This window comes from Lactuca virosa, chromosome 4 (genome assembly GCF_052849685.1).
Source record: "Lactuca virosa cultivar CGN04683 chromosome 4, Lactuca_virosa_CGN04683_v6, whole genome shotgun sequence".
NCBI classification, from domain to species: domain Eukaryota; kingdom Viridiplantae; phylum Streptophyta; class Magnoliopsida; order Asterales; family Asteraceae; genus Lactuca; species Lactuca virosa.
The window spans coordinates 127,279,489-127,301,292 of NC_136429.1; the positions used below are offsets into that span (position 1 = coordinate 127,279,489).

The 21,804-nt window shown below is 38.4% G+C and overlaps 1 protein-coding gene across 1 annotated transcript; it reads left to right on the forward strand.

Moving 5' to 3' along the window:
* Nucleotides 1-1,049: 1,049 nt before the first annotated feature.
* LOC145107342 (heavy metal-associated isoprenylated plant protein 7-like) lies at nt 1,050-3,448 on the forward strand. The gene is made up of 5 exons (XM_079044212.1): nt 1,050-1,186; nt 1,313-1,457; nt 1,591-1,793; nt 2,756-2,846; nt 2,943-3,448. The coding sequence occupies exons 1-5, from the start codon at nt 1,175-1,177 to the stop codon at nt 3,275-3,277; spliced, it is 786 nt and encodes a 261-aa protein (XP_078900338.1). The 5' UTR covers nt 1,050-1,174; the 3' UTR covers nt 3,278-3,448.
* Nucleotides 3,449-21,804: the final 18,356 nt, after the last annotated feature.

Here is a 21,804-nt window from a genome sequence, read left to right on the forward strand (position 1 = left end):
AGTTATTGTGGTGGGAAAAAGTCAGTAAGTTAGTAAGTTGTTTTTAAAAAAATGTTTGTCTTAACTTAAGAGTATTTTAAGGTAATATTGATTTTCACGACTCAAAAAGTCATAAAGATTTTAGAAAAGTTACAAATTTTAACTTCTTAAAATCTCATATTTAAAAGGTTAAGAAGAATTTGTTTTAAAAGTCCTTTTCTTTTTTCCTAAACATATTTTTTTTATTTATTGATTTTTTTTAAAACTAATAAATCAATTTTGAGATAAAATCTCTAGGGGAAATTCTATATGTACCCTCAATTGCTTTGTATACCCTAATGTGAATATAATAGTGTTTGTATACCTATGAGGTGACAATTTATATGAATGACGAGAGATACATATAAAATGTCAAACACCATTAATTCTGAATTTACAATCTAAAAGGAATTTACTGATTATCTGATGGAAGCCTATATGGTCCCATGGATGGTAACATGACGACACTCAACAACTTGCAGAAGCTATGTAGGCTTAGAGCCCCGTTCCATTATATAGCCCATGTGAAGAGCCATACATTCAACATCAGGATGATCTATTTTTCGAATACATTCAAGTTTCGAATGATTTAGTAACTTGGAACTTTATATAACATATTAATTAAATATTACCTGTGATACGAATCAGTTAGTATATAGTAACTATTTAAATTAATATTGTATATATCTACATTTCTTTATTAACAAATTAACAATATGTTATATCTTTCGTACTTGTATTAATAACATAGACACATTTGTTATTATAACACTATGTAAAATTAACAAAATATAAATGCATGATTTAATTATTTTACCTAATAACAAAAGTAAGTTAGGCTTTGTTATTTTGGCAATTGGTCCAATACAATAGGGCCAAATCAATGCAATGAATGTTGCTGACTTTGCATAGGACGCTTTGTCCACCCCACGTCAGATTTGCATTCTTACCTCCCAACCCTACAGCACCCACCCCACCCCTAGTAGGCTTAAATGTTGAGCCACCCCCACCCCTACCCAACAATCCATGAGAGATAGAGAGATATATGTGGTGTTTTTTGTGTTTAAATAGCGAAAATTTGGTATACTTTTGAATATTCAAAAAGTTATCAAAGGGAGAGTGTACTTAATTTGACATAGGTATACCAGAAAGTCTAATGGGTGAAGAAGTAAGTGTCATTTTTATCTCACTATGCATACTCTCCCGTTTCTTCAATTCATTCATGTATATAACAATGACTTGAACAACTACATGCTGATATTAACGAGACATCTTTGTGTATTAACTTTTGAAGGAGAAGAAACAAGAAGAGAAGAAAGAAGAAGAAAAAGAGGAGAAGAAGAAAGAAGAAGAGGTTCCTCAAGAAGTTGTGTTGAGGGTTGATATGCATTGTGGGGCTTGTGCTAGAAAAGTTGCAAGATCCTTGAAAGGATTCCAAGGTCCTTTTTCTATCTTTAACAACTTCATACTCTATATCCAACTTTATACGTTACATAAGTACGAATATCAACAGTTAATTTGCTGTCATAATTCAAAATGATGTCTTTGAACAGTTTTTGTTTATATAAACAGGTGTCGAAGAAGTAACCACGGATTGCAAAGCCAGTAAAGTTGTGGTGAAAGGAAAGGAATTAGACCCTATTAAAGTTAGCGAAAGGATTCAAAAGAAAAGCGGTCGGAAAGTTGAGATCATATCTCCATTACCCAAACCGCCGGAGGCTGAGCCTGAAAAGAAACAAGAACCTGAACCTCCGAAGGATGAGAAGAAAGACGAGGTTAGTATTGCATAGCTTTTAAGGGATGTTTATTATGATATACAATCAATCATTTAAAGAAATAACGCACAATTACTTGTCAAGGTGGGACCAAATAGTATCCATTAAATTTAAATTATACTGGGATGGTTACAGTGCAACTTGTGATCTCTGGCACAGTGGCACTACGTTTGTGGTGACATGAAAGCTACAGAAACAAAGTGACGAAACAGTATTAATAGAATGAAGCGTCAAAAGGATGACACCCACAACTCACTGTGTCACACTTACCGATGTAAAATGATCTGTGAAAATCAAATTCCATTATTTCGGCTCCTCCATATATACTCCACAACCTAGTTAACTTGACTCCGTCTTCTCCAAACAAAACAAAAGCAGATAAAAAAGCCTTGATTTTCATTTGACATCTCTTGGAAATGATTTGAGTTTTGATGTACTTGGTGTCCTTGCTGTTAAAGTTGAGAATTTAAGGTCCTGTGTCCTTTTCATGTGGGATGGGTAAGAACCCTAATATTATTTTTGAAAAACTTGATTACCATCATCATTTATTGTCGTGGTCTGTCCATTTGATGCATGAAGCCCTTGAACCTGATGCATTGTGCATGGTATGTGAGTTGTACATATCACTCAAAAAGACAACAGGGAAAACTGTCATCTACAAGATGATATACTAAACCTTTGATTGTCATGTACAATGCTGGACGCCTGGACCAGCTGACATTTTCTTTTATTCATGTGTTTGATACCAACTTGCACCCATATCTTTGGACGCATGCTTCTTGGACTATCCACATTTTCCATGTGAATCTATCTTGGGTGGGTTCATTGATCCATCAGTGACCCGACCCCACAATGTGCTCACCCTGATCAGTCAAGTACTTTTAAGTTTTAACTTCATTATGTTTAAAAACCACTCCAGATTTTGATCAATTTAACTAATTAGAGGTTTTATCTTTTGGCAGCCTCCTCCGGTCATAACGGTGGTTCTAAAAATGTCAATGCATTGTGACGCTTGTGCACAAGGTTTACAAAAACGGATTCGGAAGATCCCTGGTAATATAAGCATTTTTTATCCAATAATATAGTTGTTTCTCTGAAGGTTAAGATTTGTTGTAACTAAATGAATGCTGTAATTTTTTATGTACGTAGGTGTTGAATCCGTGAAAACAGAATTAGCAAAGGAACAAGTGGTGGTCACCGGTGTGATTAAGCCAGACAAGTTGGTGAACGATGTATACAAAAGAACCCGAAAGCAAGCTTCCATAGTAGTAAAGGCTGAAGAAAAGAAGGAAGAGGAGAAGAAAGAAGAGGAGAAAAAGGAGGAGGAGAAGAAGGAGGAAACCGCAGAAGTAAAGAATGAAGAGGCCGATACGAATACAGAAACCAAAAGGAGTGAATATTGGCCACCAAAGTATTACATGGAGTATTCTCACGCACCGCAAATGTTCAGTGATGAGAACCCCCATGCCTGTTCTGTAATGTAACATCACAAGATTGAGTACTAACGGCAGCGTGTTAAGCGTTTTAGCTACCTAGTTAAGTAGTTATGATATGGTAACTACTAAGCAATACAATTTTATGTGTACTAGCTTAGAATATTGTGTCCTTTAATAATGTTTCAACGTAGGGGCCAACTTATGACCCTCCTTATTAAATTTCTCCTGTCGTACATGCAAGAAGCCAAGTCAAGTATTTGAATAATAATTGTTTGACCGTAGGGAATTTAAATCAAGTCATGTTGAATTGTCCCGAATCGACTCAAATGAGTTGAGTGATTATGTTTTTATTTTATTTATTTATTTATTTATTTTATTTTTTTAACCAGCGGATTTTAATAACACATCCTAGGCTGCAAAAATGACAGAAAATTATAAAATATTGAAAGGAATGCAACATGCACCAACGTCGACTAGCCCAGCTTCCTAAATTTGTCCCTATGTTTGTCCACATATGAAGTACCTTTATTAAACAGTTTATCTTCTTTCAAATACACCAAATAATTGCACAAGTGTCAATTAGAATTTTTCTTTTCTTTGTGAAGTGATCTAACAAGCCACAAAGCGATATACTCTACCACACTAAAGATGATTTAATTGTTAGGTCAACCGTTATATCTATCATTAACTGTAAATATGTTGAAAATATCACCCTTCATTGGTGACAAAATATCATTGACAATATATAGAAGAGGGATTACAACATATTATGTACATGAGCCTAAACCCTAGAAAATAAATATACAAAACAGAGTACAAGATAACAGGTTAATTATGGGCTAACATCCCCCCTCATGCGAAACGTTGGGTTTTGACCAACTCGGAGCTTGAATCGAAAGAATAGGAACAATGGACGAGAAAGGCCTTTGGTGAAGATGCCGGCAAGCTGTAGGTGAGAGGGAACAAACTGGACCTTGAGTTTTCCAGAAGCAATTTGTTCACGCACAAAATGGTAGTCGATGTCAATGTGTTTTGCACGTTTGTGAGCCACCAGATTTTGGGACAGAAAAATGGTGTTTTTGTTGTCACGAAGCAACAAAGGAGAAATAGGTAACTTAACGTGTAAATCTCGTAAAAGATGAACAACCCAAGTTTGCTTAGAGGCAGTATTTGCAAGAGCCCGATATTCAGATTCGTAGCTTGAACTAGAGACGGTGGGTTGTTTCTTCGCACTCCCAGAACTGATGTTGTTTCCTATAAAGATCGCATAACCATATGTGGAGCGCCAAGTCTCTAGGCAACGAGCCCAATCAACATTAGAGTAGCCTTAAACTGTTGGGGAGTCAGCGGAGCGAGAAAAGTTAAGGCCACAATGGATCGTACCCCTAACATATCAAAGAATGCATTTAACAGCCAAGAAGTGGGCATCAGTAGGTGCTTGGAGAAATTGACTAACAGAGTTCACTGTAAAAGAAAGGTTGGGTCGAGTAATAATGAGGTATTGTAATGCTCCAACGAGTTACCGATAGAGAGTAGGATCACGAAATGGCCGACCTTGGGCACTGTGAAGTTGAGCACCGACTGCCCATGGGGTGGCAACAGGTTTAGATGTAAGCATTTGAGCACGATCAAGAATGTTCCTGGCATATTTAGCTTATCCAAGGAATAAACCGTTGTTGGTGTGTATTACTTCAAAACCTAAAAAATAACTCATGCGCCCTAAGTCTTTAAAGGAGAACTCCTTATCCGTTTGTTTAATGAAATTATGTAGGAATGTAGAGTCATTACCGGTGACAATAATCCCGTCAACATAGAGTAACAAAGATATAAGAGTAGTACCATGGTAGTACACAAACAGGGAAGTATCTACTTGACTGTAGTGAAAACCAAGTCGTGTAAGGTAGTCGTTGAACCGAGTAAATGCTTAAGTCAGTATAAATCCTTTTTAAGACAACACACATAGTCAGGAAACCGTGAGTCGATGTAACCTGGCCCTGATACCATGTGAATATTTTGAGAATACAATTTCACATTTTCCTAGAGTAACTAGAGTGGGATTTTCGTAGAGTTTTCTACTACTTTATTAGTTATACTTTTAATATTTTATGTCCTATCAAACTTGTTCGGCAAACAACCCTCTACCACACAAAGAAACGGTGGGTGAAAATGACACTCATTTATATGTTGTTTCCTTATACCTCTCTTACAGTGTGACTTCGTGAATGAGGCCTAATATTGATTCCACTGACTTTTAGTTCTACATATAATACTAAAGCTCTTGTATGTGTGTGTGTGTGTGTGTGTGTGTGTGTATATATATATATATATATATATATATATATATATATATATATATATATATATATATGTATGTATAAGGTGTATTTTAAACATTTTAAAATTTCAAGGTTTAAATTTAATTGTGAATTGACTATTAATTAATTAATCTTTTAAAACAATTTTATGATTTACCTTTATCTTTTAAATAAACTATTAATTAAATTATTTAAATCAATTATGGATTTAAAATTTATCTTTTGATTAACATTAATTAAATTAAATATTAAAATCTATTAAGGATAATTTCATTCAGTTATCTTATATTTGGATAATTACCTTTTATAATATTCCTTTTATTTAAATTTTAGGATTTGAAATTACCTAGTTATTAAATTCAGATTTTATACACTTAATGTAAGATTAAATACTAGTAATTATCCTATCATTTGAATAAGGCAGTATATTTTTGATTTTATATGATCAGCCAGATCCCACGACATGGCAGAGGACTGCCCACGTTGTGGCATCAATACGATTTACGATTTTAACAATTTTCTGGTTTCATCAATTATGCACATATAATTGTAAGACATGGCTCTGATACCACTTTTGAACTTTTAAAATTATAACTTCAATGTACTTGCGGAAATTCTCTTAACACTTAAGAATAAATGTAACCTAATGATCTATGTCTTTATAATTAGTAGCAGCATACAATGAACTACTAGAACCCTAGATCATAATCAAAAATCTTCCAGAAACCTTCCAGAACCTTTGCAAAAATCGTCCACACCTATATGGGTTCTAGAATTTTCCTTCATTGCTCAATTATGAACAATTACAAGTCAACCCTTAGACCTTTAATTAATTCTAATTAATCCAGAAATTAATTCCAATTATATATGATTAATTCTAAATAAAATTTTATTGATTTCATATTAATTTATTAAACACATAAATTAACAAATCAATTATTTTATCACTGATCTCATATTAATTTATTAATCACATAATAAATTAACAAATCGGTTATCTATTTCTAATTAATATATTAATCATGTAATATATTAACAAATCATTTCTTCTCTCTCGTAATATCAATTCTAGATATTTCTGGTTTTGATGGCAACCCAAAAATGACTTTGTTTTTCATTATAAGTATATACCAATTTAATTATGAGTTTAGACACCTTTATCCAATAATTATACGAGGGGTCCCAATCTTAAGAAGGATGGAGAAAGAGGTGGTGGAATTGGGTGTGGGTGTGTGTTTCTTTTTTCAGAGAGAGAGAGAGAGAGAAAGAGAGAAAGAAAGAAAGAAAGAAAGAAAGAATGAATGAGTCATAAGGACCATTTGTGTGCAAAAAATAAAGGGTATTTTCGTCATTTCACAAACAATTAACAGAACATGTTAACAAAGTTAGTCATAATGACTATTTGTGTGCAAGGTTTTCTCCGTAAAGATCATCCATGCAAAAAAAAGGTTGCATAAGGACTATTTTATGGAAAAACTGAAAAGCATTAGGACCATTTGTGAAATTTTGTCTAATTTTTTATCCGAGAATAGCAATATAATCGAAATACAATAATTTTTAATAATAGAGTTTTAAAAATATAATATCCTAAAGACTAAAAAAATAGAGTAAACCATGGTTCAAAAAGGCATGTGTAACACCCCGTTTATTAAATAAATTAATTAATAAATTAATGAATGTATAGTAGCCCTAAAATCAAAAACTGTATAGCAGGGTGTTGATTTCGAGGAGTTAACTGGCATAATTTATAAGTTGAGGGTTAAAAGTTATAATTGAGAGTTTTAGGGTTAAAATGTAATTTCCGGATTGGTTTGTAAAGATTTTGGAGGTTGGGGGCTGAATGGTAAATATTGGACTAAAGTTGAAAAGATTTTATGGGGTCAGGGGCTAAAGTGTAAGTTTTGGGCTTAATTAGAAATGATTTTAGAAGGGAGGGACCATAGTTGTTATTATGGAAATATGTTTTGAAGGAACCGGGCATATATATTCACCAACCCCCGAAACCCTAACCCTAATAGAGATCAGTCGCACCACCCTTATGCCTCCTATCTTCCAGCCGCCATCCTCACATCTCCTTCTTTTATTTACGACGTCGCCACCACCGTGTTGAGGTCGCAAGCCACTGAGCCAAGTGCCGCTACCGCCGTTTCTGTTGTGGCTGAAGATGAAGACCGGCGGTAAGGCATTGTTCTGTCGGAGACGTCGTGTGCACCGGAGAACCGCCGGGACCGAGGCTGCTGTTGCGTTTTTCCTTCTTCCGAGACGTCCATCGCCCTCCGTCATCATTTTCCTCCTCCCGTTTCTTCCCCGATTGCGGCTGCTGGCTCCCGACACTGCCGTCCTTTCCTCACGGTAGCCTCCTGTCGAGTTTTTGGTGGTCGTCGGCGTTTCGTGGAGGGCTCAATCGAAGGAAAGGGGTTTGTTCAAATTAGCATGCGAAGCTGTTGCTGGTTACGTTTGTTGTGTGTGCGTGACATCTTAGCCGGAGATCGAGAGAAAACCCACCATGGCCGCCGACCATGGTGGTTGTTGCCCTGAAACCACTTTCTGCCACCGTTAGGTGGTGGTTGTGTGAGTGAATCCTTGCATGAGTGTGTTTTTGAAGTTGTTTGCAAAGTATACGGCCGGAAAACCCACCACCACTAGGGTGGTTGTGTGTGTGTTTATGTTAGTTAGTGTGTGTGTTTATTTTTGGATTAAAGCACTGTAATTGTAATTAGCAAAAAGAATAATGGAAAGAAACTCAAAACCACCACCGTAAGGTGGTGGCCGCCGCCGTGAGCCACCGTTGACCACCATTACCCGAGGTGGTAGTGGGTGGTGCCCGACTAGTGAAACCCTAATGGGCTTGAAGATTTAGTTTTGGGCCTATTTGGCTATGATTGGGTGGGAAACCCTAATTATGGTTTAGAAAACCCTAATATTGGATTTATGGGCCTTGGACTTATTGGGACCCACATTTGGGCCATTGGAATGGAATTGTGAATTACACCCAATCACACCATATGATTTATCTAGTAGAGTGATGGACTTAATGGATTAAGTCCTTAATGGGTTAAGTGAGAAACACTTAACCCTAATCGTCATTTTATGTGAAAACCCTAATTTCACTTGGGCCTTGAGTTGGGCCTTTCTATTGGGTTTTAGTAATTGGGCCAATAATGGGCCATCCAAGAATGATCATATGGACTAGAATATTTAGATGGGCTTTAGGGTAAGGCCCATATGAGGGTTTGGGCCCAATTTGGAAAATTGGGCCATAAATGGGCTTTTATGATTTTGAGATATTGGGCCATTAGAAATGCCAATTGTTTGGACTGGACTAAATAGTTGGGCCCTAAGGCAAAACCATGTAGAGGTTTGGTCCCAATTTGGAAAATTGGGCCATAGTTGGGCCTTGGTTCATTATTGGACTTTTGGGCCTTTGGATTGGGCCTTGAGCTTGAGTAATGCTAAGTTAGGGGTAATGTAGTCTTTTACCCCAAGCATGGACTTATGGATATGTGTTGGGGACCCAATTATTAATTGGGTCTTATTTTGATGTTGACAGATTCGGGAATCTATCATCCAACATCTAGGGTTTTGTCGGCGGGACTTCAGCAGTGTGAGGTGGGTTCTCTTCCAGTAGGAACGAGTCTAAGGCCACAATGTCGGCCTGTTTAGATGTTAGTAGTTTCGGACTACGGTCCGATGTCGAGGCGGTCCCGAGAAGAGTATATGTATGCTTCATGTCTTTGTGATTCATGCATTTTATGTGTTATGTGTTCCGGGCTTCGGTCCGATGTCGAGGTAAGCCCGATGCATGTTAGCTTATATGTTATATGATATGTTGTATCCCGGGGCAAGCCCGATGAAAATTATATGCTTATGTTATTTGTTTATGATGTGTTGTATGTATGTCGGGGCAAGCCCGATGCCGGACAAGGTCCGATTGCCGATGCGGTCGGATGTCGGGCGGGGCCCGATGCCGGTTTCATCCCGATGCAGCTGGGCGGGGTCCCAAAGTTATGTTTATGTTATGTGATTATGTTATATGCATTGCTGATGTGTTTATATGTGTACCGGATTACGGTCCGATGTCGGGGGGGGGGGGGGGGGGGGCGATGCAGTGGGCTAGGCCCAAGTTATGTGATTATGTGTATGGTATGTAGTAGTTTGGGGAGACTCACTAAGCTTCGTGCTTATAGTTTTCAGTTTTGGTTTCAGGTACTTCAGTTTTCAAAAGAGGAGGTCGGGATGATTGCAGTGCACACACCATTTGTTCAGCCTGGGATGTTTATACTCTGATATATTTGACAGATGTTATGATATTCTTGAGATACACGACTTATGATTTTTATATGTTGAAAGATAATTATGGTTTTATTAATGATTTAAAACGAAATTTTTAGACTGTATTTTTGGGATGTTTCACGTTGGTATCAGAGCCTTGGTTTGAGGGATTCGGGCACACTCTCGGGTGTGTCTGGACCCAAACTAAGGACTTGGTATGAAAACTTTCAAAAGAAAATCATTTTTATAAAAAGAATTTTGAAATGAGAATAGAATTTTGAAAAAGAAAAGAACTTTGAAAAGAGAAAAAGGTGTGGTGCATGCAATCAGCCGAGCTCAAGTAAGTACTCCCAAATTACCCATACAATTTTATGTTATGTTATGTTTATCAGCTTATGATAACTGCATGCTAGTTTAGGACTAAGGATCTAGGAAGGATGCCTTATGTGCCTATTATATGTGTATCAGCTTATGAGAATTGCATGCTAGTTAGGACTAAGGATCTAGGAAGGATGTCGTTTGTACCTGTTATATGTATCTCAGCTTTATGAACTGCATGCTAGTACAGATTAGTCAGGGATAGCCTGAGAGAGATATGCTTGATTATGTTTACTCGATGCTCGAATGCTGCTTGTTGTGTGCTTTTAGGAGTTCTAGTTATCTTTTACTACTAGTAAGTGAATATGTTACGTTACATATTGCGAGGATTAAATAATTGCAGAAGGTTAGGTCTAGCTCTATTGCGCATCTCTTGTTTCAGTCCAACCGTTGTAGGGTAGGATCTCTCATTCGAAGAATTATCTAGCCTTAGTGATATGTAATAGTATTCACGAACTAGTTAGGGGGAGGTACCACAGACTTCTTATGCAGCTGATAGCGGAGAGTGGGTTGGTGGTTACCCTAGGGCAGGCCTAGGATGAGATTATCATGAGATCAGCAGTAGTACTAGAAGGGACTTGGTGGAGTCGAGGCAGTTCTTGAGGAAAGTACGGATAGATGTGGAAGGTAGTATGGGCCCGTACTACTGAAAGCAGAGGATCCGTACTCGAATCAAGGAAGGCTGAGATGAACCCAGGGAACTTGTAGTGTGTGAGATCCATCGAGTTATGATGAGTATTATGAAGATTGTGTTGGTATGTTTTCGAGTATAGTGACGCTACGTGATAGACCAGAGGGTAGTTCTGGTGCCGGCGAGGGATCAGGCTCGGATTCTGAAGCCGGGCAGCTTGATGGTCAGATGAGGGAGTTCATTCCATCTGAAGGTACGCGCAGTACCATTGACCAGACTCCTGTGATCTTCAGTATGATCAAGGAGGGCATTCTAGAGATTTGTGATGAGAGGATAAGTGCATTCTGCACTGAGATAGCAGCCATGATAGGGATGCGTACGCAGATGATTCGGGAGTTCAGAGCTTGATAAGCTCCAGATTATCATGGGGCTAGGGACCCCATTGCTAGTAGCAGGTAATTGGCAGATGTCGCCAATATTTTCGTACCAGCCGTAGTCTCGAAAGGGGACAAGGACCGACTTGCTTCCTGCCTCCTGAAGGACAGGGCACGTGATTTATGGGAAGGGGTTGGTAGAAGGTTGAGTGATGATGCGGTTCATGATATGTCATGGGATGACTTTTAGACTAGATTACGGGCAGAGTGTGCCCAAGCGATTGAGGCGCAACAGTTGACGCAAGAGTTGTTAGAACTCCACCAGACGACTGAGACTGTGGCAGAGATCACTCCAAGTCTCGGGAAAGAGCTTATATGGTATCACAGTATGTAGCAGATGAGGAAATGAAGAATGTAAGGTATCAGAACATACTGTAGAATGATATCAGGGAGATCATGAGTATCTCGGGGTGCAAGACCCTGAATGATATGACTGCTAGAGCTCGAAAACGGGATATGGACTTGGCGCACATTGGTAAGAGGGAATCAGATCAGTTGCTTATATTGAAGGGTCTCGGGAGGAGACCTAAGATTTAGGATTAGCTTTTGAAAGGCCAGCAGGACCAGATTCGGTGCAGCACTTGCGGGAAACTGCACAAGGGAGTCTTTTGTTCGAACGGTTTAAGTAAGTGTAACTCTAGGTTATCCTCTGTTTGTGTTTGAATTATATTTCAAGAGATGTCATATGCCTATTGCATATCGAGAATTATTAGCGGATAACGATAGATCATTTCCCAAATTGCGGGATTGGGAGAGTACAGCGTCATCTTGGTTTATTCCAAGACTGAGGAGCAGCACGAGAAGCACCTGAGGGAGGTGCTAGAGACTTTGAGGAGGGAGAGACTTTTTGCAAGGTTCTTCAAATGTGAGTTCTGGTTGCGCGAGGTGCAATTTCTTGGGCACCTTGTCAACCAGAAGGGTATTCTAGTCGATCCGGCCAAGATAGAGGTTGTGATGCAGTGGGAGATTCTGAGGTCTCCAACTGAGATTCGGAGGTTCCTGGGTCTAGCGGGTTATTACCGGAGATTTATTCGGGACTTCTCCAAGATTGCAGCTTCTTTGACCCGACTGACCAAGAAGTTGATGGCCTTTCGTTGGGGGCATGAGCAGCAGGCAGCCTTCGAGACTCTCAGACAGCGGTTGTGTGAGGCGCCGATTCTTACCCTGCCAGAGGGTGTAGATGATTTCATGGTTTACTGTGACGCTTCGATCACGGCATGGGTGCGGTACTGATGCAGCGGGGTCACGTGATAACAGGCCTTAGGGAATCAGGTTGGGGATTCCAGTCAGGACATGAGTTCAGTTGAGTGTTAGGTCAAGCGCGTGTTCGACCCAGTATGGAAAGTGTTGTAAGTCTACGGGTGTAGCCGTAGCATTCACTAGCAGCTAGATAGTGTTAGAGTGTTGTAAGTCTGCGGGTGTAGCCGTAGCATTCACTAGCAGCTAGATAGTGTTAGAGTGTTGTAAGTCTGCGAGTGTAGTCGTATCATTCACTAGCAGCTAGATAGTGTTAGAGTGTTGTAAGTCTGCGGGTGTAGCCGTACCATTCACTAGCAGCCAAATGGTGTTAGAGTGTTGTAAGTCTACGAGTGTAGCCGTAGCCTTCACTAGCAGCCAGATAGTGTGAGAAAGTGTTGTAAGTCTGCGGGTGTAGTCGTAGCATTCACTAGCATCCAGATAGTGCAAGACTGTTGTAACCCTGCGGGTGTAGCCGTAGCATTCACTAGGTTGGTAGATAGCATGGGAGTGTTGTTAGATCGCAGAAGGAATATTGGTACCCATCAGTCCGGGTGCAACAGTGGGGGCGTGGCAAATCCACATACTGATTTATGGATTTCCCCCAGATGAATTAGACCTGCTTGAGCCACTGATGAGACCGTAGGAATGCCACTAAAGTTATGGGAACAGGGAAGCAATGGATGTCACACCCCAAAACTGGAACGGCGGAATCGTTCGGAGGTGGAGGACGTCATGTACAGTCTCACAACAATGCAAAGTAGTAAACAAGCAACAACATCATCCATTGCATTAATAATATAATTTCATAAAAGTGTGTTCAGTCAAGTTATATAGACACCAAAAATAATATACATCAAAATAAAGATGAGTCTTGAACGAGCTCCATCTTCGCAAAAACCTGGCTCCGGTACCTGTCTACTGGCAACCTGAGAATACAAGTTATTTTGAAAGAGTTTATCAGCTTTAAAGCTGGTGAGATCATAAGTATATTAGTGTTTGTAGTTGTATGAAAGTGTTTTGTAAGTTTGTAATTGTATATGTTTGTAAAAGTTTGTAATTGTTTGAAGTCTCCTAGAAAACCCTATGTTTCCTACTAAAAGTAGCCTTCTACCAAGGCATCTAGTATCTGTGTGTGTGTCTCTTGTAAGAGTGTGTAATTTCCTCAAATCCGACTATCATTAATCAAAAATATAGTTTTTACATTATTGTTTATTGTGTGAATATCACAAAGTAAAGGTAATGGGGAAATGATATAGTATTGTAGTGTTGTATTAAGTAACTACTACTGTACTAACTACTTTAAGCCAATTGTTATTTAAAGTACCATGTGATCGGCCTGTATCCTGCTACCGACTCAATAGAAAAACGACGATGTAAGACGTCGTAAGAAATGACGTTTGGCACCCGTAGACTTGCAAGTCCCACTGTAGCGAGAAGCAAGGTGTAGGATAGTCAATCCAATATAGATCTATACATAAACTCATACGCTCCCCATTTAAGGAGATTCTGGATACAAAAACGGTCATGACAGGTAGTGCCATGCCCCGTTAGGTGGCTCACATAACTGTAATAATGTATATGTAATGAATGTGCTAGCTGTATTGTATGTTCTACCTCTGTCTAGCATGTATGTTCTCTCTGTATGGTATTGTTTGTTATCTCTTTCTCTGTATGGTATTGTTTGTTATCTACTCTGTATGGTATTGTTTGTTATCTACTCTGTATGGTATTGTTTCATGTATGAACTGACTCTTTGTATGTTTCATTGTTCTAGTAATAGATTTAGTATCTTCCTAAACTATTCCTATAGTAGCTTACTAGTAATGTATGAACATGTTTGTATACCCTTGCTACCCAAAGGTATGGAGCTGAATGAAAGAAGGAACCTTTGTATCTATATACATATACATAATATATAACTAGGATTCAAACGACCTTCGGACAGATAACCCTAATACCCTAAGTCCACAACCAAACAAGGAACAGGAAGTAAGGTGAGCTATCAGTCATAAGTCCTTTCAATCCTACTTATATAACTATATCTATATAGATACACATTTAACAGAATATAAGTTTAAAAGAGTTTAAGTAAAAGTATTTGACATGAAAAGGAGTTTGTAAAACAGTTTGAAGTAAAACAGTTTGGTAACACAGTTTGAAAAGTAAGAAATCCACTTGTTTGGTAGTTATTAATCACATGTGATTGATATAATAACTATAATAATTCAACTTGTATTCCCCCCCCCCCATAAAAGCATTTAAACATTTAAAATGTTAATTAAGGGGTATGAACTCACGTGTAGTGAGTGGTTTGGATGAACTGATGATATGGGATTGTTAGGTGTCAAGTGAAGACTTGTACACACACAATGATCCTAGTTAACATATAATAACACATATATGTGTCCAATTAGTCTTCAAACAACTAATTAACAAAGTTAAGACATCCTAGGGCATGAAAAACACCTTATATAAGTGTTATAAGTGCTAAGGATTGCATCTAAATGTTGTAGGACATTGCTATTGAGTTTAGGGTTCAAGGGAACCCTTTATATGAGTTTACGGTTTTGTGACCATAACTCATTGAGTTTACGGTCGTAAACCCATGAGTTTACGGCCGTAAACTCATGATTCTTTGACCATGTGTTGTTTTGAAGCTCTACAAGTCCTTAGAAGCATTTCCACTTGAAGTATAAGCCTATGGAAGTGATTAGGGCACCATTTCACTCCTAAATGGAGTTTACGGTCCTTGGACCATTTGCCTTTGGGTTTACGGCCGTAAACCCAAATGGTTTATGGTCTTATGATGTTTTCATGTACTTAAATCATTAGGGAAGGGATCTATGCAAGTTTCCAAGGCTTAGAAGGGACTAGGGCACACTTTGGCACCCTTTTTAGGGTTTACGGTCCAAGGTGTTCTTGGACCATAAACACCTTTGATCCTTGGTTTCCTTGGTGTTTTCTTGATGTATAGAAGTGTAACAAGCCTTATTATACTCTAGGATAGAAGTACTTACAAGATAGAGGCTTGAAAAGGTGCTAAAAGTCCAAGAACACTAGTGTGTGTTGTTGGTGTTCTTGGTGAAACTTGAAGATCTAACCTTTTGGAATGATTTCACGGATGGAAGTGTGTTAAATCACTAGATTAAGTAATATATCAACTTAATAGGGCTAGAAACACTTACAAGTTGAAGATCTTGAAGAATTGTTGGATGATACTTGAGAGAGAATTGAGTTTGGATCTTGAATTTGTGAAAAATGGTAAATAATGACTAAGTGTCATATATATACCCCCAATTTAGGGTTTACGGCCGTAAACACCTTTGTTTAGGCCGTAAACTCCAAACTCTTGGAGCTTTGGGACTTTATTGTTGCACAATAAACCCTAGAGCATCCTCTCTCCTGGTATCTCCTGAAGTACTAACTTAAAAAGACTCGAACTTATTCCAAAAAGCTTGAAAGTTAGCAGAAACTGTTATGACTTCTATTGAATTGAAATGTTGTACAGAATAGAAATTTCGGGTTGTCACAATGGACCGTATGAGGTCGTTTGTGATATAAGGCTATCGTTGGTCAGGTAGCAATCATTTTTAGCTTTGGATTGGTGACGTCAGGACTCGACTTATGGACCCGATCGGTTGGGTCAGGAGGTTGTTAGAGCCATAGTGGTAAGATTACTAATGATAATTATTGACAGAAGAGGATTGTGTTTGAAATCGTGTGGGGACGACTGCGTGGGAGTTCCTTTGGCTCCGCAACCGGGTCGGAACCCGATATTTCAAATGTCTGGTGAACGAGTTGAGACCTGGGAGGTCTCGGTAGATTTTGGAAGGCAGCCAGGGCGCAACATACTGTTTCAGACAGTTCAGTGATTCAGGAAGTTCAGTGCTTCAGACAGTTTCAGTGTCTCAAGAAGTAATGGTATTTTGGAATTTCATGTATGGTTAGAGTCACAGATAGCTTGGGTTATGCTAAGTCACTCATGTTGGGTTATGAGCATTCTAACACTCCTAAGTGTACATGCAACCCTAAATACCTTGGATCTATGTTTTCTCTATTATACATACAATTATGAACATCCAAGGTATTATCCTAATCTAGCATACAAAATAATGAATATAACAAGATAGAATACATACCTCTTTGATGTAGAATGTCTTCATGAAGCTTGAGTGCCTAGTGCCCCAAGTGTGACACCTCAAATGGTTCACACAACACCAAATACACTTGGAATAACTTGAGAGAAACTTGAACACTCCTTGAAATCGTCTAGCCCTCACACTCACACATTAGTGCACGATTTCTTGAGCCATGGGATTCTTTTATATGGTGGCTATTAGGGTTACACCATGTAACTCATAACTTTACCCATTCCTTATGCTCCATGGATTTTAACCTCCATGGAGTATCCATGGGTCACCCCATGGACTTAGTCCAACATAAGGAATCTTGGATCACAAGCCCACATATATAAGAATGAATGATTTACACAATCAACCCATATATTTAATTAGTCTCCTTTTGATCAATTAATTAATTCCAAATTAATTCTTGATCAATACTAATTAAATAACCTTATTAATATATTAGAACTTATAATATATTAACCAACCTTAAGTGTTATTTCTCTCATTATAGTCTATCTAAATGCATGATGCCATGCAACCCAAATGGACCATGCCGGGTCGGGTCAAGTCTTACCAATTATAGTTATGGACTTAGACATTAATCCAACAGTCTCCCACTTGGATAAGTCTAAAACTATTATTGCGTATGACTTCAGGAACCGATCAGCAATCGTAGCTCTCAAAAGCTTCTGTTGAACTCTGACCTTGTCGATGAACTCTGACCTTTGTCAATGACTTGTCCATTAGATAAGGGATCATATATTCCTCCATTCTAGATATCATATGGACTGAGACATGGATTATCAATCATTCTCTCTGTCCATTTGTTGTTTCCCGATTTCCGATTCATGATGACTGACTGATTGAACAAATCAAATCAGTCCTGGCTTGGCCAAGCACTCACATGTATCATCTTTAAATCATCGAGGGGCCCACAGATATCGCTTTTATCCCGAAGGTAAAAGGAATAGATAAACTTCGACTCATATGGCTTGTTCTACTACTTGTTGAATCATACACAAAGGCACGTTTTATAACATCGAGTTACCAATGCGTTTTCGTGCAATCAATGTATAACCAACTCATAGTAACAACTCATATCTCTAGGTTTGAAGAATATAAGATATTATCGTCTCATGATCACTCGTGATAAAATCCATGAAGTGATTCAAATGAGCGCGGGTTGAATCCAATACTCGGAACTTATGAGCACTCATGAGTGTTGTAGCACCACTTTGTCCACCAACTTGGACCTCTACAAACCAACCCATGACAGTCTTGATTCATATCTACTTCCAACATATGACCGACTGTGGATGGTTTGAATAACTTAATCATTCAGGAAGAGCGACTTAGTTATTCTGGAAGTCAAAACATGCAAAGTGAAACACAAGAATAAATGAATCAAATATGGTATCAAACCCTATGAATATAGATAAACACTTTTATTTATCACCATACTGATTACTCATTATTCATTGTTTCGGTTTTATCAACTTTATACTTGAATTTAAAACAATAGTTGTCCCATGCTCCAAGCATGTACACTATGTTTTCTAAACACTAGTCATGCCATACACCAAGTATGCATACTATGTTTGTCTATGATCTTTACTTTGTAAAATAGATCAATTGAACATCACTCCAATGATCCTCTTTTCACAGTCCCAAATCCTTACTGCAAATGCAAGAATTCCAAATTCATGCCATTTACTGAAATCTGTTAGATTCTAAACTTATATGCATTGATCCTCTTAATGATTATGCACAAAGTCAGAAAGACTTGACAACAATCATTACAGAGCATTCCAAATGAGATCAGCTCCTTGGAAACATCCTTCTTTCATTAAGTTTCCTAATCTTACACAGATTGAATAATTTCTAACTTTGAAACATTTCCATATTCCATTTTGACTATCACTTCTGAACAAGAGTTGCCTCCTTACAGATTATGTCAATATGGTCCTTCCAGAATTAACATTATACTTCCAACTGTCCTTAAGCAACCAATCTTTGGTAAACCTTAGATTGTCCTCGACAATTGCTTAATCATTTTAGTCATATCCAATTCTAGACCTTTTTCCTTCATAATGCCCCAGGCATTTGGAAAATTTTAGAAAGGATGAATATAGCACATGTAATCGATCCTATATCCGAAGCATATGGGACACGATTCATGATGTCTCACATAAAGACTAAACCAGTCTTTTGCTATAATATTTCCATTTCAATTTGCCAAGTTCTCAAAATTCAGATTATGAAAAGGGATGCCGTAATCATAATCGAATTTTAGAACGCAAATAATGGACCCATATATAGAATTTCCTTATGTTGAGCCATTCCAACATGAAATTCATATATATATCCTTGATTAAATACAATTAAAATCTCAATCTAAGCTTTTTAGAATTGAAATGAAGTATAATTTCCTCTCCCTTAATTATAGCAAAACAACTTTTTCAACCCCTGCAACCTCACGAATTGAAACTTTTGTTTTCTATAATTAACATTGCTAACTTGCAACCTTTGTCATAATTATCATGCTCCCACTAACATGATGATTATTAGCATAACACTTATGCTCCCACTAGCTTTGACATGTACTCAGAAATCAGCTGACTTTCTTACCAAAGTTCAGATTTCTGATACTAGATTGTTTTGATAAAACTTTATCAAAATCATACACCTCTCTTAGATAGCTCACATGTGTGTCTAAACAATTTTAGAACTATGAAAAGGGATGCCGTAATCATAGTCTCAATTGTTTAGACCTTTGCCACTTCTCACAAGTCCATGTTAGTGTGCCGGTAAACCACACACGCTCCACTAACGACTTTGAGAATGCAAATATCACAATTGCTATCTAGCTAAAATCTACTTAGTGAAAGTGTTTCCTCACCATCATTTTCATGAATCGGAGAGAAACCTTATGACACTTAGATTTAATAGTGTATGTGTTCTTATCCATGTGAATTTGTCAAAACCATAATCACAAGACAAGGTTAGTGACAAATCCAAACTCATATTGATTAAACTTGTGCAATCTTAAATTCTTGCCATTTGGCAGCTCAGGTGCCTGCCATTGCTTCCAAGTAGTTGTGCAACCAATTGAGAACTCTCAGAACTCCTATGCAAAGCCAACTTGAATAGGCACAAAAATTTCAACACGATAGGTTATAAACCTCAAGTCGTGTGCTAGTGAAGGACTTTAGGTTTTATTCTTGATTAAGTCTTGAAACTTTCAAGAGCTTTAAGACTCCCACTGTCCTCTTGACATATAAGACTCCCTTGTCAAATATTCAAGAGATAGTGCGGATTCTTTATCAAGACTAACACTTTACACAATTGGCCTAAGTTGGTCTCTGTTTTATCCAAAACATCACAACTTACCAATTTCAAATGTACAAGAGTAGATAACCTTTTACTCTTACATTTGACTAGTGTTAACAAACCCTCTTTAAGATATGTCACTCAAGTTACAATCTTGGAGTATGACTCTAAGAATTGTTTTGGAACGAAGTATGACTCATCTTTTTGATTTAACCATTTCAAGTGTAAAAATGGTAAATAATGACTAAGTGTCATATATATACCCCCAATTTAGGGTTTACGGCCGTAAACACCTTTGTTTAGGCCATAAACTCCAAACTCTTGGAGCTTTGGGACTTTATTGTTGCACAATAAACCCTAGAGCATCCTCTCTCCTGGTATCTCCTGAAGTACTAACTTAAAAATACTCGAACTTATTCCAAAAAGCTTGAAAGTTAGCAGAAACTGTTCTGACTTCTATTGAATTCAAATGTTGTACAGAATAGAAATTTCGGGTTGTCACATCATCCCCCCCTTAGAAGGAATTTCGTCCCGAAATTAGAATTTAAGCAAATAAGTAGTTACAAATAACTAAGTAAAAAGAAGAGGATATTTCAGTTTCATCTGATCCTCTCGCTCCCAAGTGAATTCAGGTCCTCGCTTGGCCTTCCAGCGAACCTTCACTATCGGGATACGGCTTTGCTTCGTTTGCTTGACCTCCCAGTTCATGATCTCTACTGGTTTTTCCACGAAATTGAGGCTCTCGTTGATCTCGATCTCGTCGAGTGGGATTACAAGAGTCTCGTCGGACAGACACTTTTTCAAGTTCGAGACGTGGAAAGTAGAATGTACGTTACTGAGCTCGCGCGGTAAGTTAAGTTCGTAAGCTACAGGGCCGATTCTTGCGAGAATCTCAAAAGGCCCTATGTACCTTGGATTTAGCTTTCCACGCTTTCCGAAGCATATCAAGCCCTTTCAGGGTGAGACCTTCAATAGAACACGGTCGCCCACCTGGAATTCCAACGGTTTCCTTCGTTTATCAGCGTAGCTTTTCTGTCGGTCTCTCGAGGCTTTCAATCGTTCACGAATCTGAACGATCTTCTCTGTCGTTTCCCGAATGATCTCCGGACCTGTGAGAGTGCTTTCAGGAACTCGTCCTTTAGCTAACTGGGTATCACCCACCTCAGCCCAGCACAGAGGGGATCTGCACTTTCGGCCATAGAGTGTCTCGAATGGAGCAGCCATTAAGCTCGTGTGATAACTGTTGTTGTAGGAAAATTCGACAAGGGGTAAATGAGTATCCCATGCTTTCCCAAAGTCGATCACACAGGCTCGCAACATATCTTCCAAGGTTTGGATAGTCCTCTCACTTTGCCCGTCTGTCTGTGGATGGTAGGCTGTACTCATGTCCAGCCTAGTTCCTAGGGAACTTTGTAGCGACTGCCAGAACCTCGAAGTGAATCTACTATCTCTGTCCGAGATAATAGATATGGGAACACCGTGCAGTCGTACAATCTCCCTAATGTAAGTTCTTGTAAGCTTCTCCATCTTGTCTGTTTCTTTGATAGGCAGGAAGTGTGCGGACTTGGTCAACCTGTCGACGATGACCCATATGGTATCAAGCCCACCCGTTGTCTTGGGCAACTTGGTTATGAAATCCATAGTGATCCGCTCCCACTTCCATTCCGGTATCTCTGGCTGTTGTATTAGACCTGAGGGTTTCTGGTATTCGACCTTGACCTTGGCGCAAGTAAGGCATTTACTTACGAAGGTAGCAATCTCTGCTTTCATGTTAGGCCACCACTATAACTTTTTAAGATCCAGATACATCTTATCTGACCCTGGGTGGACGGAATAACGAGTGTTGTGC

Bases quoted from the DNA above. Each gene is read 5' to 3' on its own strand.
- LOC145107342 (XM_079044212.1), top strand. The intron at 1,794-2,755 runs GTTAGTATTGCA...ATCTTTTGGCAG, and splicing joins AGGATGAGAAGAAAGACGAG to CCTCCTCCGGTCATAACGGT. The intron at 2,847-2,942 runs GTAATATAAGCA...TTATGTACGTAG, and splicing joins ACGGATTCGGAAGATCCCTG to GTGTTGAATCCGTGAAAACA.